At 47.3% G+C, this 18,519-nt stretch overlaps 2 protein-coding genes across 3 annotated transcripts in view; one reads left to right on the forward strand and one right to left on the reverse strand.

Annotated features, from left to right (window-relative positions):
* The window catches only part of ZNF395 (zinc finger protein 395), a 446,083-nt gene that overhangs the window by 237,564 nt on the left and 190,000 nt on the right, over window positions 1-18,519 (forward strand). The gene's annotated exons all lie outside the window — the stretch shown is intronic.
* Window positions 1-18,519, reverse strand: part of ELP3 (elongator acetyltransferase complex subunit 3) — a 120,161-nt gene that overhangs the window by 52,564 nt on the left and 49,078 nt on the right. The window contains exon 9 of the mRNA XM_083733477.1: window positions 16,044-16,170. Within this exon, the coding sequence (XP_083589603.1) occupies window positions 16,044-16,170 (127 nt within the window). The remainder of the gene's footprint in view (window positions 1-16,043; window positions 16,171-18,519) is intronic.

An 18,519-nucleotide genomic window follows, 5' to 3' on the forward strand; every position in this document is an offset into this window, starting at 1 on the left:
GCCTGGCAAACAGGTAGATTATCTCGCCTTAGCGGGAGAAACATCCTCGGAATTGGTTATCTCTGCCAGAGATACTGGAGAAAGGAGAGGTGCCCTATACCTATACCTGAAGGAGTGTCTCCACCCCCATCATTCTGCCTGTACGCTGAGATCCAGCGCCGAGGGCCTTCTGGCGGTTCCCTCATTGCAAGAAGCAAAGCTACAGGGAACCAGGCAGAGGGCCTTCTTGGGGGTGGCGCCCGCCCTGTGGAACGCCCTCCCATCAGATGTCAAGGAGATAAACAACTACCTGACATTCAGAAGACATCTTAAGGCAGCTGTGTTCAGGGATGTTTTTAATGTGTGACATCTTAGTGTATTTTTGGCCTTTGTGGAAGCTGCCCAGAGTGGCTGGGGAAACCCAGCCAGATGGGCGGGGTACAAATAAATTATTATTATTATTATTATTATTATTATTATTATTATTATTATTATTATTGTTGTTGTTGTTGTTGTTATTGTTATTGTTATTATTATTATTATATTTCCACTTCCCCATCTCGTACCCGGGTCTTTATCTGCCTCTTTCATATGACTGCTCTTTCCATATGGTTCAGCTCCTGCTGTCCACCCACATCATTGCGTGAGATGAGACAGGCTGGAGCAAGAGGCAGGACCTTTTTAGTGGTGGCGCCTACATTGTGGAAGAGATCTGCAAGGCTACATTTTGTTGTCATTTGGGCTGCTGAATGTTGCCAGAGGTGACAAGGGGCCCAGCAACGGACGCAACTCTTACCTATGCCAAGAAGGCTGCATCTGAGGCACAACGAAAGTCAGACATTTGCACCAACAGATGCACACAGACCCTCTAGTTCAAGAACATGCACTCAGAGAAGGTCATGGGCATGATCCCAAAGGCCAGAGAGAGGGGAACTAGGGGCCACCTTCTCGTTGCACAGGTTACCCACAATAGACAGGAGATCAATTTTGCGTTCCTAATCCAGGAGAAAAGCAATGGCAAACCTAGACAGCATCTTAAAAAGCAGAGACATCACCTTGCCAACGAAGGTACGTATAGTTAAAGCTATGGTTTTCCCAGTAGTGATGTATGGAAATGAGAGCTGGACCATAAAGAAGGCTGATCACTGAAGAATGGATGCTTTTGAATTATGGTGCTGAAGGAGACTCTTGAGAGTCCCATGGATTGCAAGAAGATCAAAGCGATCCATTCTGAAGGAAATCAGCCCTGAGTGCTCACTGGAAGGACAGATCCTGAAGCTGAGGCTCCAAGACTTTGGCCACCTCATGAGAAGAGAAGACTCCCTGGAAAAGACCCTGATGTTGGGAAAGATGGAGGGCACAAGGAGAAGGGGACGACAGAGGACGAGATGGTGGGACAGTGTTCTCAAAGCTACCAGCATGAGTTTGACCAAACTGCAGGAGGCAGTGGAAGGCAGGAGTGCCTGGCATGCTCTGGTCCAGGGGGTCACGAAGAGTCGGACACGACTAAACGACTAAACAACAACAAATCCAGGAGTGCACAGAGCAAATTTTAACTCTGCAGTACTGGCTTCCTTGTTCACTCCTGCATTCTTAGGAGGGTAATGAATAGCAGCAGCTAAGATTAACACTTCAAAGCCATGACTGCTTTTGCCGATTGTTTCCAAACCTGCAGGGCATAAAACAGTCCCTTGGCTGTTGACACATACAAAGGCAAAAAATTTTCTCGCTTTCCTATGAGGCTGCAGAATTAAAAAGTCTACAGGGGATTAGATTTTCTCTCTCCCCTCCCCATCCCACCCCCAAATCATACAAACGGTCGCTCTCCTTTGTGCCGATCTGGACTGTGTGATGAACCCTGAAGATTAGCGTAAGAACTGTTGGGAAAGAGGGGGACAAATATGTTTCAAGAGTGCCATAATCATCTGCTCAGCACGTGTGAACAACACACAGCCTATTGCCACAAAACAACTCCCAAGTCTGGGTGCGAAAGAATATGAGCTACCGAGAGCAGCAAGGATCACGAAGAGGTTTTGGGAGCAAAACACCCCACACCAAAGGGATTGCTTATACTAGCACAACAAATACAAAATGTAAAAAGAGGGAGTGCGCAGAACGGCTCTCACCAACCCAGAGCCCTTCAGATGTTTTGGACAAAACTCCCACCAACTGGAGGACACTGGTTACTTAAGAGACCGCCTTGTCCCTTTCGGAGATCAGGCTAAGTTCAAGGTGTTACTGTTAGTATATAAAGCCCTTAACAACTTGGGTTCACCTACGAGATCACCTTTGGTAAAAGGACCGCTGGACGCTTAAGTCCAGTCAAAGGAGACTATAGGGTTGCAGCGCTCATCTTGCTTTCAGGTCGAGAGAGTCGGTGTTTGTCCAGACAACTTTCTGGGTCATGTGGCCAGCAAGACTAAACCGCTTCTGGTGCAACGGAACACCATGACGGAAACCAGAGTGCACGGAAACACCGTTTACCTTAATGCTACAGCGGTACCTATTTATCTACTTATGCTGGTGTGCTTTCGAACTGCTAGGTTGGCAGGAGCTGGGGCAGAGCAACGGGAGCTCATTCTGTCATGGGGATTCAAACTGCCGACCTTCCAATCAGCAAGCCCAAGAGGCTCAGTGGTTTAGACCACAGTGCCACCGACATCCCAACTCGAGATCCCCTTACCCCACAAGTGCTCACTCGACTACTTTGATCCACAGAACTGGCACAGCTACAGGTGCCAAGCAATTCCCACTCTGAAGTTGTAAGAACTTGTTTAGTGTGGCAGCACCTAACCTTTGGAACTCCCCGCCTATTGATATCAAGCAGGCGCCTTCACTGCATTCTTTTCGGCACCTGCTAAAAACATTCTCGTTTAGGCAAGCCTACCCAGATGTTTAGAAAAGTTGATGTGAATTTCAGCCTGTTTCAGTATTCACTATTCAGCCTGTTTCAGTATTCTTTTTGCACACTGTTTTAATTTTTGTTGTAGCATTTTGTAAACTGCTTTGAGGTTTGTTGGGTTTTTTTTGTTTTTTTTTACAATCAAGCGGTATATCAGTCTCTACAGCCACAGCAGGCATTGTAACCTTCCAATAGTTGGACTTCACCCACAAAGGCACAGCCCTCCATTGTCCCCCGAGACAGACGGATGCCAAAAACCATTTAGGCATTTGTTCCCCATAAATTTCAATCCTTGGTGAGCTCTACATTGAAAGAATACATGACTGAATTTGGATTGGTTGATGTTTGGCGGATATCACATTGTAGAAAAGGTGGCTATATATATATAAATAATCAGTTCATCACAACTGGGAATAGAATATGAATAGAATATTTTCTGGCCCCTTCTCCATTATTACAGCATGTTACAACACGTCAAATTGGTACAATTGCTATTTCAGATCATGCACTATCTTGCTAGGCAGTTATCTGATAAGGTAAAAACCTCTGGCATGTGGTGTTTAAATATCTCACTCTTGGATGATGAGAATTTTAGAACACAGGTGGGTGCTGACCTTCAGGGATTATTCTTATTGCTAATGTGAGCTGATGTTGCTTTTCTTTTTCCTTTCGGTTATATTTGCAAAGAATACATATGCACGCACCAAGGACAACATTTTGCAATAGCAACAAACAGAAGGGACATTCTGTGCCAGACGTTTTAGCATGCAAAAAATGAAACTGGGGGTCTAGAATAGGTTTGCCATATGAATTTGGTCAAATATGAAGCTTTCCTTGTTGGGTCGAATTTCAGTTATAAAAATGAATGTATTGCCTAGAATGTTGTTTTTGTTCCAAACATTGCAAATAGTGGATAAGATGGATTGTTTTAAGAAATGGCAGAAAGATATTTCTAAGTTTGTCTGGCAGGGCAAGAAGCCTAGAATAAAATTTAAGATATTAACTGATTCGAAAGAAAGGGGCGGATTTGCCCTGCCAGACCTTAAATTGTATTATGAATCAGCAGCTTTTTGCTGGTTGAAAGAATGGCTACTTCTAGAAAATACTGATGTTTTGGATTTAGAAGGTTATGACAATCTTTTTGGATGGCATGCATACCTGTGGTACGACAAGGTAAAAGTTCACAAAGGTTTCAAAAATCATATTGTCAGGAAAGCATTATATAATGTCTGGATTAGATATAAAGATTTGTTGGAAAGTAAGACTCCAAGGTGGTTGTCGCCAATGGAGGCAAAAGCTATTAAAAAACTAAACATGGAGGTTAACTGGCCGAGATATTGGGAAATTTTGGAACAAGAAGGAGACAGACTGAAATTGCAAAGTTTTGAGAAGTTAAAAGGGAAAGTGAGAGATTGGCTGCATTATTATCAGATAATGGAAGCTTTTAAACTAGACAGGAAAGTCGGCTTCCAGGTGGAAAAATCAAAACTAGAAACTGAATTGTTAGAACCTAGTACCAAGAACTTGTCAAAAATGTATAACTTGCTGTTGAAATGGAATACACAAGATGAAATGGTTAAATCTGCAATGATTAAATGGGCGCAGGATATTGGTCATGACATAATGTTTGCTGACTGGGAAAAGTTATGGACCACCAGGATGAAATTTACGGCATGTAGTGCCTTGAGAGAAAATATTATGAAAATGATTTATAGGTGGTACATGACCCCAGTCAAACTTGCAAAAATCTATCATTTGCCCGAGAACAAATGTTGGAAGTGTAAAGAAAGGGAGGGAACATTCTTTCACCTTTGGTGGACGTGCCCAAGGATTAAGGCTTTCTGGAAACTGATCTATAATGAACTGAAAAAAGTACTTAGGTACACTTTCCCTAAGAAACCAGAGGCCTTTCTCCTGGGCATGGTCGGCCAATTGGTTGTAAAGAAGGATAGAACCTTTTTTATGTATGCTACAACAGCAGCAAGAATTCTTATAGCAAAGTACTGGAAGACACAAGATTTACCCACCGTGGAAGAGTGGCAGATGAAAGTGATGGACTACATGGGCTTGGCAGAGATGACGAGCAGAATCCGAGACCAGGGAAGAGCAACGGCGGAAGAAGATTGGAAAAAATTTAAAGACTATTTAAAGAAATATTCAAAAATCAGTGAATGCTAGATTGATGTTGAATGAGGAAAAATAGGGGTTAATAGCGATAATGGTCAAGTGGAAGAATTTGAACAATTTGTATAATCAATTTGAAAATAAGGGAGGGATTTGTTAATTAATTAATTCGACATGAGAATGCAGAAAGGGGAGGTATGAGGAAGTTGGGAGAGTAAGGATCATGAAATTAAGAGCCTGAAATTATACGTTGTATGTTTTTCTTTATTGTCTTGTCTTCTTTGTTATGGATGGAAAACTGAATAAAAATTATTTTGAAAAAAAAAAAAAGAATAGGTTTGCCATATGTCCGGAAAATTCTGGACATGTACGGAAATCGGATGCTTAAAGTGGTGGCCAGGGGGATTTTAAGAGATGTCCGGAATTTCCCACACGTACGGCAACCTAGGGCTTTTTTTTGGTTTTCTGTTTTTGTGTGTTTGTCACTAGACTTTCTGTCCTGCTTTGGCCACCGTCGGCTTCTTTTTCATCCCTGTCCTCTGCCTCCTGCCACTGGCACCTCCTGCCATGCTGCAGCCCACAGGCATGGGTGAGGCAAAGCTCTCGGCGGAGGGTTCTGTGCCAGGCATGGACCACCTCCCTTCTTTGGGTACCCCCCCCCCCTGGGCTCCCAGGGAGACAGCGAGGGGGTTGTCTCCCCTCCTTGAGGGCCTCTTCGGTCCTTCTCCCCTGGAGGTCTCTGGGTCTCCCCCTCACCTTCGCACCCCTGCAGGCCTCTGGCGTCACTGCTGCGGCAGGGCCTTTGAGCCCCATCTCTTAAATGTGGGGTGGGGGTTGCCACCTCAGGCTGAGCGCAGAGATGAGGCTGGGGCTGTATTCTGAACATCATCATCACCATCATTTTATTTGTACGCCGCCTTTCCACAGTTAAAACAATGCTCAAGGAAGCTTGTTGTTGTTGTTTAGTCGTTTAGTCTAGGATGGCAATGACAAACCTAGACAGCATCTTAAAAAGTAGAGACATCACCTTGCCAACCAAGGCCGTATAGTTAAAGCTATGGTTTTCCCAGTAGTGATGTATGGAAGTGAGAGCTGGACCATAAAGAAGGCTGATAGCCGAAGAATGGATGCCTTTGTATTATGGTGCTGGAGGAGACTCTTGAGAGTCCCATGGACTGCAAGAAGATCTGAAGGAACCTCTCCATTCTTAAGAAAATCAGCCCTGAGTGCTCACTGGAAGGACAGATCCTTAAACTGAGGCTCCAAGACATTGGCCACCTCATGAGAAGAGAAGACTCCCTGGAAAAGACCCTGATGTTGGGAAAGATGGAGGGCACAAGGAGAAGGGGACGACAGAGGAAGAGATGGTGGGACAATGTTCTCGAAGCTACCAGCATGAGTTTGACCAAACTGCGGGAGGCAGTGGAAGACAGGAGTGCCTGGCGTGCTCTGGTCCAGGGGGTCACGAAGAGTCGGACACGACTAAACGACTAAACAGCAACAAAGTCTAGGATGCAGCTAGAAAAGGAATATCAGCTATTGTGGCAAGGTTAGGGCAATATGATTTTCAGGCACCGTTGCCTCTCTCCAGAGACACAAGAACTGCTCATGCATGAGGATGCTCTGGGTGAGTGATGGCCTGTGAGAGCACGAGGCTTACGGCTTGGGAATCATCATTATATTGGAATTTGGCCATTTGCAGTTGGGTTCACAGGTGAGAGGGCCACAATTAAACGAACACCGTTGACTTTTCCTCGTGCAGTTATTTAACATGTTTGAAATGTCAGGGATGCAACAGAAACAATTAATCCATAGGCAGAATGGAGGCGAGGGCTGCAAAGGTTCATCGCTCAGACCTCTAAGTTGCCCTGTGAACTATGGATTCATGATTGATAAGCAGTCCTTGCCGGCAGGGTGAGGGTTGGGGAGTTTTGCTGATTTTGAGTTGCAAAGAAAGAAAGAAAGAAAGAAAGAAAGAAAGAAAGAAAGAAAGAAAGAAGCAACAGAAGTTTGTCAATTATTCATAGAATGGCCAGGAAGTTTTGGTGTTTGGAGAGGGGGGATAAGCCTTCATCACACAGTCCATAGCTCATGCACACACATTGTGCTTGGGGCTGTACAGTGTGAGCAACACACGAGCACCGAGATCTAGGAAAACAGTCTAAAAATATTTAGTGCCTGCTGCCAAGATGCTTATTTATCAAAAGGAGAAGGTGTGTGTGTGTGTTTGTGTGTGTGTGAGAGAGAGAGAGAGACAGAGAGATCAGCCATTAAGATGTCCATAGTTCAGCTGACTGCAATTTGTCTGCAATTGAAAGCGATTATTTCAAGCACTTAGGGAGCATTGAACAGAGCTCTAGAAAGCATTTTCAGAGGCCTGATCACCTCAACACCTTCTGGCCTGACCTTGATAATGTGCCTGTGGGGAAGTCACAGGACGGATTTGGCACATAGTCGCTGCTGCCTGCCAAAAAAGGGAGGTTTTCGAGGGACGGGAGATTTCGCGGCGCCAGTTTAAGAACGACTCGGGATCAAGTTGCCTTGTTCATGCAAGGATGGAGAGAAGGCACCTTCCTTCCTTCCCTTTTATTTCAAGTTTTTAAATCCACATCTACAGATCTACAGCACAGGGGTGGGCGACATTTCTCAGCCCGAGGGCCTGATTCCCTTTTGCGCAGCTTTCTGGGGGCCACACGCCAGCGGTGGGCAGGGCCAGAGGCAGAAGTAGGGCAACAAATGTAAATCTTACCTTTGTGCAGGAGACTAGTTTCTACGCACACTCCCTCTGCTCCATCCTAGGCAAACCACAGCAGACACACCCCATAGCCAGGGCAAGAACATGGTGCCAGGCAGGATCATTGAGGGGGTGGGGCCTGTGAAGGATCCTGGGGGCCAGCGAGGACTACATCTGGCCCCCGGCTTGAGGTTCCCCACTCCTGCTGCAGCAGAAGCACCAGAGGCCTGAGGGGTTTGTTGGCCAGTTTTAGCCAGTATGAGACGTTCAGACACATCCTGCCCTACTGGCCAGATGCCCTTCTAGTCCCACAACCCTCCTTGTTGTTGCTGTTGTTTAGTCGTATAGTCGTGTCCGACTCTTCTTGACCCCCTGGACCAGAGCACGCCAGGCACTCCTGTCTTCCCCTGCCTCCCGCAGTTTGGTCAGACTCATGCTGGTAGCTTCGAAAACACTGTCCCACCATCTCGTCTTCTGTTGTCCCCTTCTCCTTGTGATCTTTCCCAACATAAAGGTCTAATTCCAGGGAGTCTTCTCTTCACATGAGGTGGCCAAAGTCTTGGAGCCTCAGCTTCAGGATCTGTCCTTCCAGTGAGCACTCAGGCCTGATTTCCTTCAGAATGGAGAGGTTTGATCTTCTTGCAGTCCATGGGACTCTCCAGAGTCTCCTCCAGCACCAGAATTCAATAGCATCCATTCTTCGGCAATCAGCCTTCTTGATGGTCCAGCTCTCACTTCCATACATCACTACTGGGAAAACCACTGGGAACAACCCTCCTAACCCATTACAAAGAGAAACAGCCCTCTCTACACCGCCTCTGCTTCAGATCTTCTCTTTCCTCCAGCCACCCATTTCCCGAAGCTCTCCTTTCCCTGACGCTCGTCCCCCTTGATCTCCTATGCCCTGTTCCTTCTCTGCAGCCTGCCCAGCAGCTCCCCTGCACATGGCGATGGGTATGGGGATAAAGCCCGAAACTGCAGTCCTGGCCTGTGAGAACACGAGGAGAGCCTGCTGAATCTGGGCCATGGTCCATCTAGTCCAGCATCCTCTTCTCAGATGCAAGCAGGAGCTGAGCACAAGAGCATATCTCCCCTCCTGAGGTTTCCAGCAACTGGTACCTCCAATTGTGGAGGCAAAGCACAGCCTTTGTGACTAGTAGTCATCGCTAGACCTCTCGTCCTCCATGAATTTGTCTAATCTTCTTTTAAACCATCCAAGTTGGTGACCATCCTTGCCTCCTGGGGAAGTGAGTTCATGGTGGGGTATAAATAAATTCTTCTTCTTCTTCTTCTTCTTCTTCTTCTTCTTCTTCTTCTTCTTCTTCTTCTTCTTCCCATTACAGATAGGTAGCCGTGTTGGTCTGCCATAGTCAAAACAAGAAATTCCTTCCAGTAGCACCTTAAAGACCAACTAAGTTAGTTCTAGGTATGAGCTTTCGTGTGCATGTATCTGAAGAAGTGTGCATGCACACGAAAGCTCATACCTAGAACTAACTTAGTTGGTCTTTAAGGTGCTACTGGAAGGAATTTTTTGTTATTATTCCCATTGTTCAGCCCAGACACTGAGATCCAGCTCTGAGGACCTTCTGGAGGTTTCCTCACTGCGAGAAACAAAATTACAGAGAACCAGGCAGATGGCCTTCTCGGTGGTGGCGCCCGCTCTGTGGAACGCCCTCCCATCAGATGTCAAGGAAACAAACAATTACAGTTGTACCTCGTGTTAAGAACTTAATACATTCTGGAGGTCCATTCTTAACCTGAAACTGTTCTTAACCTGCGGTACCACTTTAGCTAATGGGGCCTCCTGCTGCCGCACAATTTTTGTTCTCATCCTGAAGCAAAGGTCTTCACCCGAGGTACTATTTCTGGGTTAGCGGAGTCTGTAACCTGAAGCGTCTGTAACCCGAGGTACCACTGTATCTGACTTTTAGGAGACATCTGAAGGCAGCTCTGTTTCGGGAAGTTTTTAATATTTAATGCTGTATTGTGTTTTTACTATTTGGTTGGAAGCCGCCCAGAGTGGCAGGGGAATCCCAGCCAGATGGGCGGGGTAATAATAATAATAATAATAATAATAATAATAATAATAATAATAATAGTTTAATCGTGTGCTGTGTGAAGAAGGACTTTTTTTATCTTCAATCCTCCAACATTCATCTTTGTTGGACATCCATCAGTTTTGGTGGTCCACCCTCTTACTTAAAGGTTTAGGTTGGCCTTTGCTAACATGGTGTCCTTCAGGTGCTGCTGGACTCCCACTCAGTCGCAGCCAGCATGGCCAATGGTTAGGGAGCGGCAGTCCAAGACAAGTGGAGGGGGCCTCGGGTTGGCAATGGCTGGCCGAGGCAATTCGCTTTGACGGGCCAGCAGGGGAGTTTATAAAACGATCAGATTAATAGCTGGCATAAATCAAGTGCTCGGCAGGATTAATGAGGTTTTTAACAGAGCCTGCACCTCAAGACCGCATCAGGCAATAAAAAGGCGCACTTGTGAGTTGTCGTCACAGATGAAAAATGAGGCGACCCAGGGGGTAGACGGATGGGGGGAGGAAGGGGGTGGGGGCGGGGATGATCCATGAATCACACTTGTTGTTCGGAACAAAACTGAGAGGAGAGACGAACGCAGGAAAAGATGCGTTCGGGAATCCCCCCTTTTTGCTACATTCCGGTGTCAGGCGCCTCCCGAAGTCCTTTTCATGCAGACAGGCCTATGCAGCTGTTTACTCTTCTTCCATCATTTTAACGATCGTTCTGCTTTGTTTTTACGGGTGTCTTGCCATATGTACCCTACACTTCTGAGATCTTTGTTGTTAGATAGATTAGACGGATTTTAATTTTTCTATTAATAGAATTGGTTGTATTATTATTACACTGCCTGGGTATTTTATGTGAGTTAGTGGCACATATATTGTTGTTGTTGTTTAGTCGTGTCCGTCTCTTCATGACCCCCTGGACCAGAGCACGCCAGGCCCTCCTGTCTTCCACTGCCTCCCGCAGTTTGGTCAAACTCATGCTGGTAGCTTCAAGAACACTGTCCAACCATCTTGTCCTCTGTCATCCTCTTCACCTTGTGCCCTCCATCTTCCCCAACATCAGGGTCTTTTCCAGGGAGTCTTCTCTTTTCATGAGGTGGCCAAAGTCTTGGGGCCTCAGCTTCAGGATCTGTCCTTTCAGTGAGCACTCAGGGCTGGTTTCCTTCAGAATGGATACGTTTGATCTTCTTGCAGTCCATGGGACTCTCAAGAGTCTCCTCCAGCACCACAGTTCAAAAGCATCAATTCTTCAGCAATCAGCCTTCTTTATGGTCCAGCTCTCACTTCCATATATCACTACTGGGAAACCATAGCTTTAATGGCATATATATACTTCGATTAAATTAAAAAAATAAATTCTGGGGCATGAGGAAGAGTGGCTTCCAGCAACTGGCATTCAGAAGCTGCCTTCTATTGTGGAAAGGTTTATCTTATCGCCTAAGAGGTCCAAGTACACCAGGTTGAAGGAATAAGCCGCCTCCAGCGCAGTGGAAAACTCCAACCTCTAGAAAAAACACACAACTTCTAACATTGTCAGGAAAGCAGCATTTCCCCTCTGCTCAGGGTAACTGTTGACGTTGCTGCATTCTCGATCTCACATCCTTCAAGCGGTGCACAAAGAACCAAAAACCCCCGGACATGGCTATTGATCTGCTTGGCAATTCCAGGGAGAGAGATTACCAAGGCGCTCCATCTTCAGATTCTCATTATCGCAGAGATAGATGATGAACTAAATGAAGCCTCACACAAGACAGGAAGCATTCAGGCAGCCGGTGCTATTATTGGAAGATTTATAATCCGTCTAATCTATTTAACAATGAAGATCTTGGAAGCAATGGGACCTCTCTGCCGATTCTCAGCAGGGACCGTTAACTGAAAGACCACCAGTCCTTGTCATAGCATATATAGCATCACTCAGATCAGGGATGAAGAACCAGAGATGCAACAGTTGATGTAAGTCTGTAACTCCTATCATCCCTGGGCATTGCCCATGAAGGCTGTGGATGACAGGAGCTGGGAGTTCAACAGCAGCTGGGCAGCCACAGATGTTCCCCCTCCCTGGCTTAGATTAAAGGGACCCCTGACCATTAGGTCCAGTTGTGACCGACTCTAGGGTTCCAGCGCTCATCTCGCTTTATTGGCCGAGGGAGCCGGCGTACAGCTTCCGGGTCATGTGGCCAGCATGACTAAGCCGCTTCTGGCGAACCAGAGCAGCGCACGGAAATGCCATCTACCTTCCCGCCGGAGTGGTACCTATTTATCTACATGCACTTTGACATGCTTTCGAATTGTTAGGTTGGCAGGAGCAGGGACTGAGCAACGGGAGCTCACCCCATCGTGGGGATTCGAACCACCGACCTTCTGATTGGCAAGTCCTAGGCTCTGTGGTTTAACCCACAGCGCCACCTTTCTGGCTTAGATTACCTGGGGAAATATTACTTGCAGTTGTGCACCCTACGGAGCATCGCCCCTGGCATTCTGGAATGCCCTTCCCTCTGCCATATGGGAAGCATAATAATAATAATGATAATAATTTTATTTATATCCCCCCCTCCCCAGCCGAAGCCGGGCTCAGAGCAGCTAACAACAGTAAAATAACACAACATTCTAAAATCATTTTTGGTTTCTATGGAAGCCGCCCAGAGTGGCTGGGGAGGCCCAGCCAGATGGGCGGGGTATAAATAATAAATTATTATTATTATTATTATTATTATTATTATTATTATTATTATTATTATTATTAAATCAGTTCAAATCAAATTAATGACAACCATTGGGCTAGAGTTCTGTGATGATTGCCAAAGGAGGGGGTCAGGCTGCGCCTTGGCCAAAGGCCTGGTGGAACAGCTCCGTCTTGCAGGCCCTGCGGAAAGATGTCAAGTCCCACAGGGCCCTAGTCTCTTGGCACAGAGCGTTCCACCTGATCGGGGCCACAGCCGAAAAAGCCCTGGCTCTGGTTGAGGCAAGCCTAACCTCCCTGTGGCCCAGGACCTTCAGGATGTTCTTGTTTGAAGACCGTAAGGTCCTCCGTGGGACGTACCAGGAGAATCTTGTCATTTTATTTGTATGTCGCCTTTCCATAGTTGAAACTATGCTCAAGGCGGCTTACAACATGACAAGATTTACATAATTACCAAAAGAACGAAAGTCATAAAAGATGCAAAACCAAATGGAAAACAATTTCCACATAAATCATAAAACCTGAAACTAAAAATACAACATTAATAACATTAAAAATTTAAAATGACATAGATAAAAAATATCTATGCAGCACCCATTGGTGGTTTCAAAGGACTTCTAATGATACAACCTCTGTGGTGTAGAGGTTAGAGTAACGGACTAGGACCTGGGAGACCAAGGTTCAAACCCCCACTTGGCCACAAAGCTGCCTGGGTAACCTTGGGCCAGTTGCAACCTCACAGCCTCACTTCCTCACAGGGTTGTTGTGAGGATTAAATAAGGAGGAGGAGAACCACCTTGAGCTCACTGGAGAAGAAGGCGGGATATACAGTGGTGCCCCGCAAGACGAACGCCTCGCAAAACGAAAAACTCGCAAGACGAAAGAGTTTTCCGTTTTTGAGTCGTTCCGCAAGACGAATTTCCCTATGGGTTTGCTTCGCAAGAAGAAAGCCCATAGGGAAATCTCCGGGGACCTCTTTTAAATGCTGGCGGTGGGGAGCAAAGCCTTTCGCCCCCCTCCGGCCTTCAGAAGAGGTCCAGGAAGGCCGGCGGGGGGCCGAAAGACTTTGCTCCCCACCGCCAGCATTTTAAAAGCGGTCCGGGATAGCAGAGAATTGCGCTGCGCTTTCCCGCTATCCCGGACCGCTTTTAAAATGCTGGCCGTCGGGAGCAAAGACTTTCGCCCACCGCCGGCCTTCAGAAGAGGTCCTGGACCTCTTCTGAAGGCCCGCGGGGGGCAAAAGTCATTGCTCCCCCCGCCTGCCTTCCCGGGATAGCGGAGAAGCGCAGCGCGTTTCTCCGCTATCCCGACGGCTTTTGAAGGCAGGCGGGGGGGGAGCAAAGACTTTCGCCCACCGCCGGCCTTCAGAAGAGGTCCTGGACTTCTGAAGGCTGGCGGGGGGCGAAAGTCTTTGCTCCCCCCTGCCTGCCTTCCCGGGACAGCGGAGACTTCTCCGCTGTCCCGGGGCGATCTTAAAATGCTGGCGGGCGGCAGCGAACCGTTCGCTGCCGCCCCCCAGCATTTTAAAATCGCCCCGGGACAGCGGAGGCTTCGCTGCCGCCCGCCAGCCTTTTAAAATCGCCCCAGGACAGCGGAGGCTTCGCTGCCGCCCGCCAGCATTTTAAAACCGCCCCGGGACAGTGGAGAAGTCTCCGCTGTCCCGGGGGCTTTTAAAATGCTGGCGGTCGGCAGCAAAGCCCTCCTGTCCCCGGAGCCTGCGGGAGGTGGGGAGAAGGGCTTTTCTTCCCACCGCCAGCCTTCAGAACAGCCTTCTGAAGGCTGGCGGTGGGAAGAAAAGCCCTTGTCCCCCCCCCCAGCCTTCAGAAGAGGTTGGGGGACAGACTGTCCCCGGACCTGGTCTGAAGGCGGTTTCCATAGGAACGCATTGATTGATTTTCAATGCATTCCTATGGGAAACCGTGCTTCGCAAGACGAAAAACTCGCAAGAAGAAAAAACTTGCGGAACGAATTAATTTCGTCTTGCGAGGCACCACTGTAAATGCAACAACCAACCTTTTTTGCCCATGGTTTCCCTGACTCATAAAGTTTGGATCTTGTTTTTACTTAATCCCTGCTCTTATCTCTCTCTTTTTGTATAATACTCTCCAGTATGTTCTTATGATACTGTTTTATTGTTTTAATATTAGGGGCAGATGGGGCTCGTCAACCTGGGAAGGTAACCCATCGACTAGATGGGAAACTCTGACCCTAAAATTCTGCTGCCTTATTTGGCATCTTTGGGAGAAGAAAAGGCTCAGCAGGAAACTCTACTCAAATCCAGAGTGGAGTCCCTAAGGCGGTTGGATGGCACCTTGTACGCCTCCTTCCGGCAACCCCTGCAGCCAAACTGGTGCCAAATGTCCTGTTCTGCTTTCCTTTGGACCACATCAGCGAGGCTGAGAGGGGGGTCTTGTCGTCTGGCCAGCCCAGGACCTCCAGACACACTGCCTAGGCTTGCGCCCCGGAGAGGTTCTGCTGGCACAGCAGTTTGGCTTCACCCCCAGGGGCACACTCCATTGTCTCTCGAGACAGATGGAGGACAACAACAGGCGGTTGTTATATTGCATTTGTGTAGGCCCCAATACTACTCCACCACTCTTGTCTCTGAACCTGAGCCTGCTTCAGCTAACGTTCAGCTTCCCTCCATGGCGGAACAGCATTGGTTGCTGCCCATCAAGGCTGTGCCCTGCCTGCATGGACAAATGTAGCAATGATTCTGGGTATCAGTTGATGGAAATCACAAGTGAAGAGGGTGCCCTGCTTGTGGGTTTCCCTTTGGAGAAGCCCTTCGGCTTGATCCAGCAGCCAGGCTCTTCAAATGTTCATGGTACCTCCTTGAACATGAACTTTTTGCCTGAACTGGGATCAGTGTCCACACTGTAGCTTTTCCAGTTGCACTGGCTCCCGGTAGAGTACAGGGTCAGGTTTAAGGTGCTGGTTTTGACCTTTAAAGCCCGATGCGGCCTAGGACCCTCGTACCTACGGGACCGCCTCTCCTGGTATGCCCCGCGGAGGACCTCAAGGTCCACAAATGACAACACTTTGGAGGTCCCAGGTCGCAAGGTGGTTAGATTGGTCTCAGCTAGGGCCAGGGCCTTTTCAGTACTGGCCCCGACTTGGTGGAATGCTCTGTCACAAGAGACTAAGGCTCTGAGGGACTTGACATCTTTCCGCAGGGCCTGCAAGACAGAGCTGTTCCGCCTGCCTTTGGTATGGACTCAGTCTGACCCTTCTGTTTCCCTCCCCTTACGGTTTTGATTTATGGGCTACTTTTAAAATGAGACTGCATTTTAAATTGCATTTTAACCCACATTTTAAATTAAATCCCCCCCCCCATTATGTTTTTACTGTGATTTTACTGGTGTTAGCTGCCCTGAGCCCGGCTCTGACCGGGGAGGGTGGGATATAAATAGAAAGGGGAATCTGGGGGTTCATGGGGAAGGGACCTTGGTTACCCTTTCAGCCCTTTAACCTTGACTCTGAACTGTGTCTTCCCTAAATCCACAATAGAAAGGACCACAATAAGAGGCCAACGGAACAGCAGCCAAAACGAGTTCAAACAGAAGCAACCCATGCCTTGAGCCGCTCTTACCACAAACTGGTCGATGTCTCTCTCGAGTCCCATGTTGGGCAGGTCTGGCATCATGTGCGCCACCACTTTGAACCCGGCGTCTTTGGCTAGGTGGAAAGATTCGCACACAGCCTTCACCGTATGGCCCCTGGGGGGGGGGAGAGGGGAGGAAATAGGGGTTAGAAACGTGGGTGCACACACAGAAGCAAGCATCTCATAAGAACATAAAAAGAGCCCGCTGGATCAGGCCAATGGCCCATCTAGTCCAGCCATCCATTTCTTTTTCATTTTTTTCTTCCATAATTTTGCTTCAAAGACAATGTTTATTTTTTTGGCCATTAAAAAATGTCACTTGACAAAACCTTTAAAAAGCAAAACCGGACAACTAAATTTCTTAGCACAGTTAACAACAACTTTTCCCCCAAAATAGTTATTCTCTCATTTCTCCATCTTCTTCCACACCCCTAATATAAAGGACATTATTGCTTATTTAACTTATTTGCAGAATTCATCATGCGAAAGGCTGGGCTGGATGAATCCCAAGCTGGAATTCAGAAATTCAGAAAGAGGAGAGCGCAAAATATGGTCTGAAGCTCAACATCTAACAAACGAAGATCATGGCCACTGGTCCCATCACCTCCTGGGAAACAGAAGGGAGGCAGTGAGAGATTTTACTTTCTTGGGTTCCATGATCACTGCAGATGGTGACAGCAGTCACGAAATTAAAAGACGCCTGCTTCTTGGGAGTAAAGCAATGACAAACCAGGACAGCATCTTAAAAAGCAGAGACATCACCTTGCCAACAAAGGTCCGTATAGTTAAAGCTATGGTTTTCCCAGTAGTGATGTATGGAAGTGAGAGCTGGACCATAAAGAAGGCTGATCGCTGAAGAATGGTTGCTTTTGAATTATGGTCCTGGAGGAGACTCTTGAGAGTCCCATGGACTGCAAGAAGATCAAACCTCTCCATTCTGAAGGAAACCAGCCCTGAGTGCTCACTGGAAGGACAGATCCTGAAGCTGGGGCTCCAGTACTTTGGCCACCTCATGAGAAGAGAAGACTCCCTAGAAAAGACCCTGATGTTGGGAAAGATGGAGGGCACAAGGAGAAGGGGACAACAGAGGACGAGATGGTTGGACAGTGTTCTCGAAGCTTTGGACATGAGTTTGACCAATCTGTGGGAGGCAGTGGGAGACAGGAGTGCCTGGCGTGTTCTGGTCCAGGGGGTCATGAAGAGTTGGACACGACTAAATGACTAAACAACAACAACATTGCACCTTATCAGAACTTCCAGATAATGCAACGTCAATATATTATTCTGCATTTGCAAGCTACAGATTCGTGTAGCCATCGATGGAGACTAGGTAGCCTTTGTATTCCATCCCCCACTTCAGCTTCACCATCGCTAGCTTCCCAGTCAGCCTGCTTTGGACTGAGAGGCAGACTCACAGCAACCAAACCAACCTAAGGGCGGCTGTGGCAACAAAAAAAAATACTAGCGGGCAGCACTGGTGTGCCCACCAAAGCTCTAAAAAGAAAAAGCCACACAGTGGCCATTCAGATGCCTATGGGAAACCAGTAAGCAGGATTTGAGCACTAGAGCAACTCTTCCCTCCTGTGGTTTCCAACAAGTGGGATACAGAAGCTTCACTTTTCTTTTTGGGGCTGATCCAGCAAAGACTCCTCTTAATGTTCTTATGTACTATAAGCAAGTCTTAAGCCCGAGGCACCACATAAATGAAGCCACAGGTTCCGCTCCTGCCTCCAACAGTTTTCTCCTCTGCGTATTTTTAAAGATTTGTTGGCATCTTGGCAGCAGGGACCTCGCTTCTCATCCCTCCCCCCCAATTCATATCTATATAAAGCCACGAACAGAAGCAGAACACTCTAACCAAAACTGAACAGCTGGGACTTGTATTTTGCACCATTTGAAAGCAGGTACCAAACCTCATACCCTAAAGGCTTTCATTTCCTTGAACGATTGAAGCATCATCATTACGCGGCAGCTAAAGAAGCCAATGCAATTCTGGGCTGCATCAATAGGAGTATAGCATCTAGATCAAGGGAAGTAATAGTGCCACTGTATTCTGCTCTGGTCAGACCTCACTATGTCCAGTTCTGGGCACCACAGTTCAAGAAGGACACTGACAAACTGGAACGTGTCCAGAGGAGGGCAACCAAAATGGTCAAAGGCCTGGAAACGATGCCTTATGAGGAACGGCTAAGGGAGCTGGACATGTTTAGCCTGGAGAAGAGGAGGTTAAGGGGTGATATGATAGCCATGTTCAAATATATAAAAGGATGTCACATAGAGGAGGGAGAAAGGTTGTTTTCTGCTGCTCCAGAGAAGCGGACATGGAGCAATGGATCCAAACTACAAGAAAGAAGATTCCACCTAAACATTAGGAAGAACATCCTGACAGTAAGAGCTGGTCGACAGTGGAATTTGCTGCCAAGGAGTGTGGTGGAGTCTCCTTCTTTGGAGGTCTTTAAGCAGA

This window comes from Podarcis gaigeae, assembly GCF_964106915.1.
Source record: "Podarcis gaigeae genome assembly, chromosome: 3".
Classification (NCBI taxonomy): domain Eukaryota; kingdom Metazoa; phylum Chordata; class Lepidosauria; order Squamata; family Lacertidae; genus Podarcis; species Podarcis gaigeae.